We start from the raw sequence: 15,076 nt of genomic DNA on the forward strand, positions 1-15,076 counted from the left end.
CCCTCATCTCCCCCTCTCCCCAGTGTTCCTGTAAACTGGGCACTCATGAGGCTGCTCAGGTGAGATTCAAATGCTGCCCAGCTGGTTAACAGAGCACCCACAACGAGGTTTGTTTCAATTGGTGGTGCACATTCAGACAAGCCTCCCCACCCTCCCTATTGGTGCACAAACCATTGCTTTTGCATGTGAAAAATTAGAGGGAACATTGATCAACCCCCCCCCCCCCCCCCCCCCCGCCAGTCTTCTCTTTTTAAGACTAAACAAACCCATTCTTTTCAATCTTCCCTCTGAGGCCAGGCTTTCTAGAGTGTAGACCTTTAGCCATTTTCCTGGCTCTTCTGTGAATTTTTCCAATGCGTACTTATCTTTTCTGAAATGAAGTGCCCAGAACTGGATTCCATGCTCCATTTGAGGTCTAATCAGTGCAGAGTCGAGTGAAATCATTACTTCTTGTGTCCAGCTCACAACACTGTTAATGGTCCCAGATTGATGTTTGCTTTTTTGCAAAAATGTGACATTGTTGACACATATTTAGTTTGTGACCAGCTGTGACCATGACCCCTAGATCCCTTTCTCCAGTACTCCTTCCTAGGCAGTCATTTCTCATTTTGTAGGTATGCAGTTCTCATTTTGATTGTCCCTAAATGGAGCAATTTGCCTGTGGATAGGGGTCACTTGGGGTTGAGGCCAAAGGGGCTCAGAGCAGTGATCACTGGGGGCTTGGAAGGTCACTGGGGCTCAGCCTGGGGTGGGGGAGAGGGCTTGATTCCCTGGAGGTCTTTGCATTGGGAGGCTCAGAATGGGGAGTCCCTGTGCTGGAAGCACTGAAGGGGCTCAGCATGTGGGGACTCTGCAATAGGAGCACTGGGAGTGGCAGGAACTCAGGTCTGGGTCACTGGGGAGCTCTGGGTGAGGGGTTCTGTGCTGGAGCACCAAGGGGGGCTCAGGGTGTGGGGGAGGTTTGTGCTCAGAGCACTGGAGAAGCTTAGGGCCAGGCCATTGGGAAGCTCAGGGTGGGAGTCACTGGGGGAACTCAGGGTGGGAGGTCACAGGGGGGGTGCTCAGGGCCGGTCAGTGGGGGATGCAGTGAGAGAGATCATGGGGGGGGCTCAGGGCCACTCCTGGGGACCCCAGGGCTGGTCATTGGTGGGAGCCCCAAGGAGGAAGGTCATGGGGAGAGGTTCACGGCCGGTCACTGGGACAAATGTGGGAGGTCACACGGTAGGATTCAAGGCTGGTCAGTAGGCGCCCCAGGGAGGGGGAGGGGGGCGGGGGAGAGGCTTGAGGCCCTAGAGCGGGAGGTCACGCGGGGGGTTCAAGGCCAGTCACTGGGGGGAGGGGCGGGCTCAGCGCCGGTCATTGGTGGGGGCCAGGGTGAGAGGTGACGCAAGGAGCTTCGGCCCGGGCGGTTAGAAGCCGGGCACAGCGCGGCCCTGGCCCTATAGCAGCGCAGGGGGCGGGGCGGGGCGGGGCAGAGCTGAGCCGGAGGCGGAGCGCGCGGCGGATTCTGTCCCTGCGCGGCCGCCGTAGCATGCCTCTGGGTGTTGCTATGGAGGCGGCGGGGCCTTGTTTTCCCCGGCGCTGATCCGCGCGGGAAGCGGCCCAGCCGCTCCTGGCACCATGGAGGACGAGCTCTACCTGGAAAACATCGACGAGTTCGTCACCGACCAGAACCGCATCGTGAGAGGCGGGCGCGGGGGCTGCGGAAGTGGGCGGGAGGAACAGGGGGCGGTGAGGGGATGAGGACGTGGTGGGGGCGGTGGTGGGTAGGATGGGGCGGATGGGGCGCTGGGCTTGGGGCGGTGAGGGGCAGGATGGGGCGCTGGGCTTGGGGCGGTGGTGGGTAGGATGGGGCGGGGGGGGAGGGAGGGAAGTGGGTGGATGGGGTGTGGTGGGGGAGGGAGGGAAGTGGGTGGATGAGGCGGTGATGGGAGAATGAGGTGGGGGGGAGGCAAGTGGGTGGATGGGGCGCTGGGCTTGGGGCGGTGGTGGGTAGGATGGGGCGGGGGGGGAGGGAAGTGGGCGGATGGGGCGCTGGGCTTGGGGCGGTGGTGGGTAGGATGGGGCGGGGGGGGAGGGAAGTGGGCGGATGGGGCGCTGGGCTTGGGGCGGTGGTGGGTAGGATGGGGCGGGGGGGAGGGAAGCGGGTGGATGGGGCGCTGGGCTTGGGGTGGTGGTGGGTAGGATGGGGCGGCAGGGAGGGAGGGAAGTGGGCGGATGGGGCGCTGGGCTTGGGGCGGTGGTGGGTAGGATGGGGCGCTGGGCTTGGGGCGGTGGTGGGTAGGATGGGGCGGGGGGGGAGGGAAGTGGGCGGATGGGGCGCTGGGCTTGGGGCGGTGAGGGGCAGGATGGGGCGCTGGGCTTGGGGCGGTGGTGGGTAGGATGGGGCGGGGGGGGAGGGAGGGAAGTGGGTGGATGAGGCGGTGATGGGTGGATGGGGTGTGGGGGGGGAGGGAGGGAAGTGGGTGGATGAGGCGGTGATGGGCGAATGGGATGGGGGGGAGGCAAGTGGGTGGATGGGGCGGTGGGCTTGGGGCGGTGGTGGGTAGGATGGGGCGGGGGGGGAGGGAAGCGGGCGGATGAGGCGCTGGGCTTGGGGCGGTGGTGGGTAGGATGGGGCGGAGGGGAGGGAAGCGGGTGGATGGGGCGCTGGGCTTGGGGTGGTGGTGGGTAGGATGGGGCGGCAGGGAGGGAGGGAAGTGGGTGGATGGGGCGCTGGGCTTGGGGCGGTGGTGGGTAGGATGGGGCGCTGGGCTTGGGGCGGTGGTGGGTAGGATGGGGCGGGGGGGGAGGGAAGTGGGCGGATGGGGCGCTGGGCTTGGGGCGGTGAGGGGCAGGATGGGGCGCTGGGCTTGGGGCGGTGGTGGGTAGGATGGGGCGGGGGGGGAGGGAAGTGGGCGGATGGGGCGCTGGGCTTGGGGCGGTGAGGGGCAGGATGGGGTGGTGGGTAGGATGGGGCGGGGGGGAGGGAAGCGGGTGGATGGGGCGCTGGGCTTGGGGTGGTGGTGGGTAGGATGGGGTGGGGGGGAGGGAAGCGGGTGGATGGGGCGCTGGGCTTGGGGTGGTGGTGGGTAGGATGGGGCGGCAGGGAGGGAGGGAAGTGGGCGGATGGGACGCTGGGCTTGGGGCGGTGGTGGGTAGGATGGGGCGGGGGGGGAGGGAAGTGGGCGGATGGGGCCCTGGGCTTGGGGTGGTGGTGGGTAGGATGGGGCGCTGGGCTTGGGGCGGTGGTGGGTAGGATGGGGCGGGGGGGAGGGAAGCGGGCGGATGGGGCGCTGGGCTTGGGGCGGTGGTGGGTAGGATGGGGCGCTGGGCTTGGGGCGGTGGTGGGTAGGATGGGGCGGGGGGAGGGAAGCGGGTGGATGGGGCGCTGGGCTTGGGGTGGTGGTGGGTAGGATGGGGCGGCAGGGAGGGAGGGAAGTGGGCGGATGGGGCGGGGGGGAGGGAAGTGGGCGGATGGGGCGCTGGGGTTGCCAGCTGTCTCATTTTTTACCCGAAAGTCTGTGGGGCCTTTAAAAGTCCCGACGGTGATGCGCAGGGCTCAGGCAGGTTCCTTGCTCGCCCTGGATCTGTGCAGCTCCCAGGAGTGGCCGCCAGGAGGGGCGATAAGGGAAACTTTGCAGTCTGCCCCTGGTGCTGGCTCTGCAGTTCCCATTGACCAAGAACTGTGGCCACCGAGAGCTGCAGGAGCAGTGCCTGCAGGCTTGGGCAACCAGGGTGGAAAACCCTATTGCTCTCTGCCTAGGGGCCACAGGGACCTGCTGACTGCTGCTGTGACTCTCACAGAACCAGGTCATGTAGGGAGCATTTCTCAAACCCACTGCACTGCAAACTGGGAGCTACTTGAAGTAAGCACCACACAGTTGGTCCCCCATCCTGCCCACTCTGGCTTTCTGCCTTAGCCCAGAGCCCCCTCCTCCCATACCTCTGTCCCAGCCCTGAGACTCCTCCCACACCTCAAACTCCTCATCCCCACACCCACCTCAAAGCCCCCATCCCAGCTGGAGCCAGCACACCCTCCTGCACTCTGAACCTCTCTTCCCCAACCTGGTGCCTGCTCCTGCATTCTGAACCCTTCTACCATAGTTCAGAGCCTTCTTGTGTTCCCTGAATTCCCCACCCCAGAGCCTGAACCCCCTTCTACACTTCAACCCCTTGCTCCAGCTCAGTGAAAATGAATGAGATCGGGGGAAAATGAATGATGTCAGGGTTATAGATTGAGTTGGAGACAGGACTCAGAGAAGGGACTCAGGAGGGGTATTCTGTTCTGTTCCGTCAGAAAGTTGGCAATCCTAGGAATCCATGGGGTTGGTGTTGAATGGGGGGACCAGTACTGGGGTTGATGGGAGGCACTGGAGCGTAACAGGGGGATCAGGCTACTATGGATGAGTTAGGAGTCATGGAATCCTTCCATTAGAAGCATCCACACTGGGTTCATCAAGCACCGTTATCATAAGCTCATAATACCCATGTCCTATCCTGCATCATATCTCAGCCCTGCAGCAAGAGCCCTCTCCTGTCCTTTTAGATACAGCACACCTGTACCCTAGTTGCTATGTGGGAATATAGGTGGAGCAGGACTCTAACCCTGACTGTGCTCCTTGCATCCCTTATGAACGTGGAGAATGATTTTTACACTGGCGGAATAGCATTCATAATAGTGCTGCGTGCCCACCAGATAAGGTACAACACCTGGGTAGCTCAGGGTATTGCTTAAGCCTACAAGCTTGGGGTTATAAGCTTAAATAAAAATCTACTTTTCCATATAGAGCACTTACCTTTCAAAGGCACACAGCTCTGTAAAATCAATGCCAGTTTTCACTGGGATACTTCAAAGAGGGCACTGCTTGGGGAGGGCTCCCATCCTGCAGGTTTAGTCAGCTCTTTTGTCTGTAGAGAACCACTGTAATGTGAACTTTGGAAGAAAGTACTTTTTCCCCTTTTTTCTTGTACTCCCCAGTAAATGATCTGGTTTTGCTAAAATCACTAGTCCTACAAGCACCATAGGTTGGCGATAAATGATGAAAAACTTCAGCCCAAAAGGTGAAAGTTAAGAGAGATAACAGGCCTAGAGTAGAAACAGTTATGTAGCCTTAACTAGTACTAGTGCAGCTGATATGTATGGTTCTTATAATTCACTTAGAATTTAAGAACGGCCACACTGGCTCAGACCAAAGGTCCATCTAACCCAGTGTCCTGTCCTTGGGTAGTGGCCAAAGCCAGGTGCCGCAACGGGAATGGGCAAAACAGGTAATCATCAAATGTTGCATCCCATCTCACCCATTCCGAGTTTCTGGTACACAAAGGCTAGGGACACCATTCTTGGCTGATAGTCATTGATGGACCTATTGTATTACAGAAATACTTAACCCCTGTTATTGTAGGCACTGTACAGAAACACAGTAAGGGCTTGTCCGCACAGAGTTGTATCAATTTACTCTATTGCTTTAGAAACGTGTATAGTTAAACTGGTGCACCCCCACAGTGTGAAAGCAGTTATACAACTGTGAAGGTACTCATGTAACTTGTAGCTTATTTAAGTAAACTTAAGCTTCTAAATTGATGGTTAAATTAAGCTTACATAAAAAGAGATGTGCACTAGCTCTAAATGACAGGCCCTGCCCTGTGTACACTAGACAGTGTGGGAGGGGAAACACACAACTAACAGTTCAGTGGCAGAGCTAGGAACAGAACCCAAGAAGTTGCCATGCTGTCCTGCAGCAACTTCAACATAATTGGTGATTGCCCTGTGAGACAAAAAGAGATCTATGGCAATCTTTGACGTAGATTCCAAGGCGAGAGGGGACCATTGTCATCATCTAGTCCAGTGTTTCTTACACTTTTTGAGACCTCGGCACACCAAGCAATATTTTATGCACAATGTCTATGAAAATTTTCTTCCAAAAATAAATAAGTAAACCCCCAAAACACCCCAAAAAGCAACATATACAGTAAAAAAACCCAAAATCAAGTAATTTACAATAACAGAAAATCTATGTCATCAGTGTGTTTTTTCCAAACACTCGCGGCACAGCTGGAAGTTGTTCACAGAACTCCAGTGGTCTGCGGAACGTAATTTAAGAAACTCTAAATCTGCCAAAGTGGGTCTTTGTCCACAAAAGCTTTTATGCTTCAAATTATCTTTTAGTCTATAGGGTACCACAGGACTTCTTGTTGTTTTTGAAGATTCAGACTAACTTGGCTACCTCTTTGATACTGATCTAGTCTGATCTCATGTATAACACAGGCCCTAGAACGCCTCTTCCCCATCCCTCCAAATAATTCTTGTTAGACCTAGATCTTTACACCCAGTCTTGATGTAAAGTGCCAATTAGGATGAATCTCACCACACCCTAGACATGTCCTTGATAGTAATGTTGCGTGAACAGCAGCCGCTTTTCACAATTACATATTGGAGCTTCTTTTTTCTTTTTCTCTGCCTTGGAAACTAGCTCAGTAATGTACATGTGTTGCTTTCTGACTGTCATTGGCTATATCAGAGTTCTTCTCAGACTGCTTCAAAACAACATTCTTAAATATGCCTTTCTTAGTTGGGGTAGCTTGTCACATAATTTTTATTATTAATAGTGGGTTCAGTGTGGTAGCACACACAGGCAAAATGCTCCATCTCCATTTCCAAGACTCCCCAAAAGCTGGTGAGATATGGTGAGTCACTAGATGGGCTATTTTCAACTCAGTTTGAGAATCACTGACCTGAACACTTATTTCTTGTTGCAGGTGACATACAAATGGCTGAGCTTTACCCTGGGAGTTCATGTCAACCAGGCTAAGCAGTGAGTATTTGTGCATACTGCAAACCTTTTTTCAGTGGCAGTGCCTAATTAGTTGGTGACTTTGATTAAAAAAATAAATGTGATCATTTTCAGGAAGATACAAAGTCCTGTGTGTTTTCTCAGATATTTATTTAGGACTAGAAGACTTGCCTGGTGCTGGTTGGGTCTTTAACTGAATTAATTTTTGTTTTTCTTCATTTAAATCACTGCTGTGGGTTGGGCTGGGAATCAGGAAGTTGGGTATGAAGGCTGCCCCCCAGTGGGGAGATGACTACCCCAGCCCTCTCTGACCAAAGCAGCTTGGGACCAGGTGAGAAGTGCCTCTCCATAGCTGTTGCAGCTCCAGCAGGCACAGCCCAGGGCAGGGTGCACCTGCATGCCCCAGGCAGAGTGAGGAGGATAGCAAAGTGTGCACTTTCCCCACACTCCCTGACAAAGGGAAGCAACCAGCTATGTTACCCTATGATTTGGGGTGGCGGGGGTGCTTCAGCCCCCACTCCCTCCTAAAGGTATCAAGGGGGGTGGAAGGCTCAGAGCTGGGCAGACGTGGGTGAGGGATGTACCCCCAGCCAGCCCCTTTCATCAGCCTCGTGATTCTGTCTCTCTTCTGTATGTTCGATGAGAAGCAATCCCATTCTGGGCACATCCTGTTTTCCTGGCACAACCATACTCTTACATTGCTTCGAGCTGTGATAAGAGAAAGCTGTATACCAAATTTGGTGGTCCTAGCTCTTACTGGTTAGGAGGTGTTCTTGACCAAACAAACAAATTCTGTCAGATATGTAGTAGATTGTAGTTAGCATGTTTTAGTCATGCTCCTCTTAAGTGAGTCTTGCTTCAGAAAGTCATGTTTAAGCAGACCCCTTATGTAGCTTCATATATGTGTATAGGGCCTCTCTGAGGCTGTGTGTAGATTGCAGTGATTTGTGGGCCAAGGTTTTTGTCAGAAGATATCTTCCAATAAAACTTTTGCTGATGTATGATGAACATCGTGACTTAGTTGGGGTTGATCCTGCTTGAAGCAGGGGGCTGGACTCAATGACCTCCTGAGGTCCCTTCCATCCTTATGATTCTGTGAAACTGCAAAGTGGACCACAAGATCGATCTGCTTTGTCGACACAGAGTGGCTGGACTGCCTGGCCACTCTATTGGGAAAACAGCAAGCTGGAAGCACAGCAGACAGGGCTGCCCAGTGTCCCGGAAGCCTTGTCTGTCAACAGAGGGCCCCCCAGAACATCTAGACCAGCTTTCTGTCAATAGAGCTCTGTTGACAGAGGCGTTTTGCGTCCCGGGGAGTGGGATATGGCTGTTGACAAAAGTACTGCGTTTGTTTGATTTACTGTTGACAGAACATGTTGGGAATCTGGATGCTCCCATCTTTTGTCATCAAAACGCCAGTTGACAAAACCCTCTAATGTAGAGATAGCTTTACTGAAAGATCTCAAAACGTTTTACAACTGCAGGTGCAACAGACGGACCCTGCATATGTGTTCTCAGGATTGTTGATCCCCTGTTAGACAGGAAATTTAAAAAAGCCACTGACAGAAACTATAACTGACCCACATTACAAGTAACCCCTGGACAGTCATTGCAAATGTTTAAATGCATGCTTCACTGTATGCTTACACTTACCAGCCTAGATAATAACCAAAGCTAAATATTTGCAATACAGATGTTAACTTTATCAGAATCTTTTTGCATTTCTAGATTTCAGTGTAAGTTCGCCCCCTCAGCATTGCAGGAATATAGCTCTTTGCACTTTATTTTCTAGGTCTGTGAAAAGATGAAAGTAATTTACATTGCTTGAAGCATGTAATTGTCCATTAAAGTCATTGGAGTGGTTCTTCCCAGAGCCATAGGATTCCGCTAGGATGTTTGTTGGCTGCAAGGAGCCAGTGAGAATCCTGGATTCATGGAGGGACAGAGCTGAAGAATAGTGCTGAGACCCACCCTGAATCTGGAATGAAAAGGATTGTAAGGATGGACAGAGGACCCCACTTGTGAATTTAGATGTTCTGGGTTCTTGGGGCTAGACTGCATTGTAGGATGCATGAAAAAAGTTCTTGGGTTATGGCAGGAAGATTCAGGTAAAGAGAAGATGTAACTGACAGATGTTTCAGCACTTTAATATGTGATGGAATCCACGTAAGTTCCATATCCATGTGTATTATGTGAACAGAGCCTTACATATCCTAATGATAGGCATGGCATCTCTCTCTGTTACTGTCTGTTTGTCCGCCTGTGCTACATTTGTTCAAGAACTCCTCTTAAACAGGAAGAGCTACAACCACAAAATGTGACATGCAGCTTCCTCTCACCCTAACTTAAATCCACGTTGGGGTTTGGTTGTGCCTGAGAAGTGCCTGAAATCCCAGGATTGCCCAGAACATGGAAAGCGAGAGGGTAGAAGGAGGATGGAGATGAAAGGGAAGGGCACAGGCTGGAGGGATGCCATACCGAGATTGGCCACTGGGGGGCGTCTGTAGCACCAAGAGGGAGGCCAGCAGGGCTGGGGCTTCACCATTTTGCTTGCCACAAAGGCCAGGTAAGTGGCTCCTCTGCCTGAAATCCAGAACCTGCCTCCTCTCCTGCCTCCCGATGGAGAGCGTACAGGCTGCAGAGGAGACAGCTGGAACGTGGGGGCAGTCCCTGGAGCCTGCCCCCTGGCAGAGAGCTGCAGACTGTTAGAAGCAACTGGAGAGGAGCAGCCCCTGGAGCCTTTCCTCCCCTCACCCAGGACAGCCTGCAAGCTGCAGGGCAGAGGGAGCCAACTGGAGGCAGGGGGCAGCCCCCAGAGCTTCGCTACCACTTCAGCAGTCTACAGGCCATGGGGCAGTGGGGGCTGCAGGAAGGAAGGGCAGCCCCAAGAGCATGTTTCTCCCCTCCCACCAGACAGCCTGTAGACCTTCAGGGTGCATTGGAGGTGGGGAGGAAATCCTGGGGGTAGCTGGATGCTGGGGCCAGTCCACAGAGCCCCAGCTCCTGCTCAACAAACGCACAGCTCCAGATCCCTCCCTCCCAGGGAGAGTCTCTGGCTGTTTCAGGATCACACTCACCACCATGGGTGTCTTGGTAATCTCACCCCTTCCCCCAGCCTCCACCCTGAGACCCTTCTGTAACTTCTGCATCTTCTACCTTCCTTCACTTCTGCCTGGAGCCCCTGCATCTCGAGCCCTCGCTAACCTTCTGCCTTAAGCCACCCAACTCCTGCCCCTCGTCACCATTGGTCCCTCACTCCGGCTTTCGTTTTCCTTCATTTTTGAAAAATATTATCAATGAAAAAAGCATGTACATTTTTCATTCATTTTCAAGAGCCAAGCAATGATGGGGATCTCTGTTGTTGTCTATATACCACTATGGAACATTATAGCCATGTCAGAACCAGGATATTGGAGGGTCGAGATGGGTGAGGTAATGTCTTTTATTGTATTTGACCAACTTTTGCTGGCGAGTGAGACAAATTTGGGAGCTACACTGAGCTCTTCAGAAGAAATAAACCTATTTACTGAGTTGAGAACACTTTGCTGTTACTGATCTTATGAATGTCACATAAATCAGTGTGAATTAGTAGATGATGGGGTGGGTGAAGGTTTCTTCCCTTCCAGATGACCACTCTTGGTTTCTTTTGTTGTACAGGATGTTGTATGACTATGTAGAAAGGAAGCGAAAGGAGAATACGGGAGCTCAGCTACATGTCACCTATTTGGTGGCAGGAAATCTCCTTCAGAATGGACACACTGTGAGTACTCAACTCCCTCGGTTGTGTGTGCCTGTGAACTTGTTTCTCAGTGTCCTGGAATGTTTGGTGCAAAAACTCTTATTACTGCTTTAACTCTTACCTATTTCTGGTGATTCCCTAGATCTTGTATGACCTTAAAAGAAGGTATGGTCTTTGTTCAGAGCTTGCAGTCTGACAGAGACCAAATGATATACCTGGAGAAAGAGTCATATTGGCTGTGTTTTGCTAATACTTTGTTTGATAACGCACCAGGGTTTTATTCTGTTAAGAGTACACTGTTTCCATTTACCTCTCAATCTTGCTGTTACAAGTTTGTTGGCTTTGTATAAATTAGAAATGGACAACCCTTGGTTCATGAGCCACGAAATGTGGCTTCAGCCTGGAGCGGTGCACAAGGAGTGCTTTCCACTGCTCTGTGTGTGCTCCCCAGAGCTCGGTGAGAGACGCACGTGGTGGCTCTGGTGAGTCACTGGCATTGGGTTGCTGGGGCTGGGAGTGCTTGGCTTCATGGGGGCGGGATATTGGTTAGAGCAGGGAGGCTGGGGATCCCTGTCTCTGGAGGTGGGGTGGAGGTTAGTGCAGCGGGGCTTGGGGTACCTGGCTGAGGGGGAGGGTATTGAGCCATGTATTGTATATTTGTTTTTATCTATATTTTTAGATAGATTACAAAAATAAAAATAAATATATAATTTATACTCTGTCCACAGCTATTTTGGATTTTAGTCTCTAACTGATTGGCCACCTATAATGTGGAGGGATTAGCATGTGGCAAAGGGACTAGCCTTGTGGTCCGGCTCAGGAAGGGCAAGTGAGGTGTGATGTGGAAGAAGGCTTGCAGGCGATTTTCAGAGAAGCAGTGGTCCTACCCCTTACAATTTATGGTCATCTTATGTTTTGGAGGATTGTGAATCTGGGTGTTTTGGTACCCTCTCTTTTGTACTGCAAGGGCCGGGTAAGGAGAGGAGTTACGTTTTGGCCAGGGTCACCTTTTATCTTGCTTTTTAGTGTTTCTTGTGCCCTGCATCTCCATTTCTCCTTGCCCATCCTGCTTGCTTGCTTGACCTTGTCTTGAGATAGGTGTTGAAACGTTCTTCAGATGTAAGCTCTTATATTACACCCCTACCATACCCGTCAACACTTGAATTCTGCTTATCTCTTCACATTGTGCCATAAACATCATCTGATTAGGTGGAAGCAACGTGGAATCTTTGATCTTTGCTCAAACATATTAGTGATGATATAAAAGTATAAAAAAATCAAACCCAGAATTTTATCCTAGGCTATGAGACAGGCTTGTATCTCAACAGCGGGCATCATTGCCATAGCTGAAGGGGAGCAATGTGGAAGGAGAACAAGAGTTAAAAGGGAAGGAGGGTAGGGTTGTGAAAGCTCTTGAAAGTAAGCCCCTGATTAGTGACAGAGCAGTGAGAGCCAGTGAAGAGATTGGGATGGGTTGGTGGAAGTAATCTATTTAATCTTAATTTGTGTTTGTACTTAACCTGCATTCCTAAAGAAGGGTTAATTCTTCTTGGCTGATTGGTAATTATAGAAAATGTTGACTTGCAATTAAATGTAGCCTTAATACTAAACATGGTATTCTTGATTTTTTGCTAAACAGGAGGTTGCGCTTTGTCTGTAAACCTTCCTTTAACCGCTCAACATACATTTATTCAGATTCACGTTAGAAAATGGTGAAGAACGCATATGATATTTTAATCTTGATTTCAGATATGCTGTGTTTCGATGGAAATTGGGATTCAATTAAAATGCACAAGATCCATGTTTAAAATTTGTTCTTTTAACTATCTAGATGAAATTACCTTAAATGTACTGTATACATTAGGGAAAAACAGAAAGCCTATTAAGACATGTTTTGCATTTAAAACTAATAGTTAGTTATTAAACAAAGGAATTATTAACTGTTAGTTAATTTCAGAATTGTATGGTCACCTTGGGCGAGATTTCCAAAGGTATTTAAGCAACTAATGCAGGTAGTGAATCCCAATACACACCTCAGTAGGTTAAGTGCCTAATTCCCATTCAAACTAAAGGGGGTTAGGTCCCTAAATTGATCAGATGCTTTTGGAAATTCCACTTTAGATGCCTAAGTATTATGAAAATCTGACCCCATGTCCTTCATGATTTTAGAATTGTTAGATATCAGTCTTATCCCATGATTTAGTTCATAGATTGGAAGAGGAAAACAAGTGTAGGTGCTTTTTAAACTTCTAATCATTTCCTAACCTTTGAATGAGCTGGTTCAGGGGTCAGCAACCGGAAGAGCTTGAAGAGCCATTTTTTTTCCGAATATGGTAAAAAATAGCAATAATTCAGGAGCAGCAATGCATGTGAATATGAGATGGTCGTTAATAATGTCAAACTGTACTTTTTGTAACTCCTGTTTTAAGAACAGTGCACACACACATCCTACAATGCACTGCACATATTAAAGGGAGTTGTCCAAAGTTTGGGGATCACATATAGTTGGCTAGCTGCATATAAGTTGTTCATTGTTGGGCTTTTAGATGTTCACCAAAATATTGAAAATAATCAGGAGTGTTTTTCTTTAATTTTGCATTTATAGTGTTGGGAGCCCCAAAGAAGTCCTTAAAGAGACACATGTGGCTCCAGAGCCACGGTTTGCAGACCCCCGACCTAGTGCAACTGAAAAAAAAAATACTAATTCTGCATCTATTAGCTAAACTGATACCCACAGTAATTAGGGCTAAAGCTTTTCTGTTTGGCAAAAATCAAAAATATTTACATTTGAAAAATTGTAAATGCCAGAATTCATTCCACTGTAAAGACTAAATACAGTAAAACCCCCGTTTATGTGATTCCGACTTGTGTTACTTGGATTAATGTGAGTCGAAATCAGCAGTTGGAGTCGGCTAGGCAGTGCAGCACTCTGTTGGCTGGTTTCACCCCTGGGTCCCCCAGGCTGGGGAAGCTGTGGAACAGCTGTGCCAGGCCTCACTAATCAACCTCCTGGCTCCCCTAGCTGGGCGAAGCCAGGAAGCAGCCATGCTGCTGTGCTGGTCTGCCCCACCCCACCACACCCTGCGGCCCCCCCAGGTGGGGGATGCTAAGGAGGAGCCGTGCTGGTGTGCCATCCCTGGCTCCCACAGCTGGGGGAAACCATGGAGCAGTGGCCAGCAGTGAGGAGCCTGGTGTAGCAGCACTAGTCACTTTCCGTCTCCGGGAAACTGACCACGGCTACTGCACTGGTAAGTTTCATGTCTCCAGCAAGTGGCAGGGACAGGGGAACCAGAGAGCAGCCTCCCAGCTCTCCTCCACTTACCTGACCAGCGCTGCTGCGCTAATCAGTTTCCTGGCTTGCACAAGTGGTGGACAGCGGGAGGAAAACTGAACAGCACTGCTGTGCCTGGCTCTGGGTTTCCTGCAGCTCATGGTGGCAGGGAGCCAGGCATACCAGGACAGGGAACCTGTCCTGACTTACATGAATTTTGACTTACACATGGTTGCTCAGCAATGCAACCTACTTATAAGTTGGGGGTTTATTGTGTCAGCAATTTTTTTTTTTTTAAACTAAAGCCGTACCTAACATTTTAACCAACTTAGAAATCTTAAGGTGATCTCAGAAGTTAGAGAGAGATTTTTCACTGGTTGTATGTGTAATAAAACAGTGTACATTGATTTTTATATGTGTGTGGGGGGGGAGGGCTCTTTAATGCAACCTTTTTTGTTCATTTTCATTATTTTAATAGCTCACAGTAAATTTAGGCTTTAACATAAATTATAGGCTGTCATAATGTCACCTTTAATTTTAAACAGGTTTATTTTTTAAAATAAAAATTATTTAATTTATTTACAAATGGATGTTTTAAATTAAAATATTTTATTTATTCTGGGAGATATTAAAACATGTAATTGGAGTAACACACAAGGAAGATAGTACTTAGGAGCAGCATTTGGTAATTACTGGGAGGTACAGAAGGTAGGGTGGGATAGGAGCTGTAGGAACTGAAAGAAAAGGCCCGGTTTTAGGAATATTCTGAAGGAAGAGGTGGCAAAATTTGGATTAGATGAGGCTTTGCCTGACACGAGATCATTTCATGTGGAGGAGGTTAATGAGCTTGTGTCAGGCATTTTAGATTAAATTTTGTTTCTTAATTTGATAGTTCTTGACGATCCTGCAGTACTGACTCCTCTCAGGAGGGGCTGCTGCAGGGCTGTAGATTTAATTCTGCAAGAATTAACCTGACTGGAGGGATGGAAATTAAGCACCTCACTGATAGCTCTTTACACAGATTGAACCTCTCTAATCTGGAACTCTCTTATCCGGCAACCTCCATCATCTGGCATGATTTTAGTTAGCTGGACGGCCACTTATATGGGTGTGGCCAAGTTTCCTGTGGTCCCAGAAAGTTTGTTTCCAGCCACCAGTCCTGGCTCTCAGTGTTCTGTGGTGTTATTTCACTCTAATTTACCCATAAATGTCTTCTGAGGTCCCAGTAAGCAGTGGAAGTGTTAGTAGCATGCTAAAAACATTGACCTTTCATGGTCCAGCAAATTCTCTTGT

General features: G+C 49.9%; 1 protein-coding gene across 1 annotated transcript in view; it reads left to right on the top strand.

The window, feature by feature from the left end:
• The first annotated feature begins 1,522 nt into the window (after positions 1–1,522).
• Positions 1,523–15,076, top strand: part of POLD3 (DNA polymerase delta 3, accessory subunit) — a 51,482-nt gene continuing 37,928 nt past the window's right edge. The window contains exons 1-3 of the mRNA XM_074976431.1: positions 1,523–1,680; positions 6,739–6,794; positions 10,431–10,533. Coding sequence (XP_074832532.1) covers positions 1,621–1,680; positions 6,739–6,794; positions 10,431–10,533 — 219 coding nt within the window. The 5' untranslated portion in view covers positions 1,523–1,620. The remainder of the gene's footprint in view (positions 1,681–6,738; positions 6,795–10,430; positions 10,534–15,076) is intronic.

Source organism: Carettochelys insculpta, chromosome 1 (genome assembly GCF_033958435.1).
Source record: "Carettochelys insculpta isolate YL-2023 chromosome 1, ASM3395843v1, whole genome shotgun sequence".
NCBI classification, from domain to species: domain Eukaryota; kingdom Metazoa; phylum Chordata; order Testudines; family Carettochelyidae; genus Carettochelys; species Carettochelys insculpta.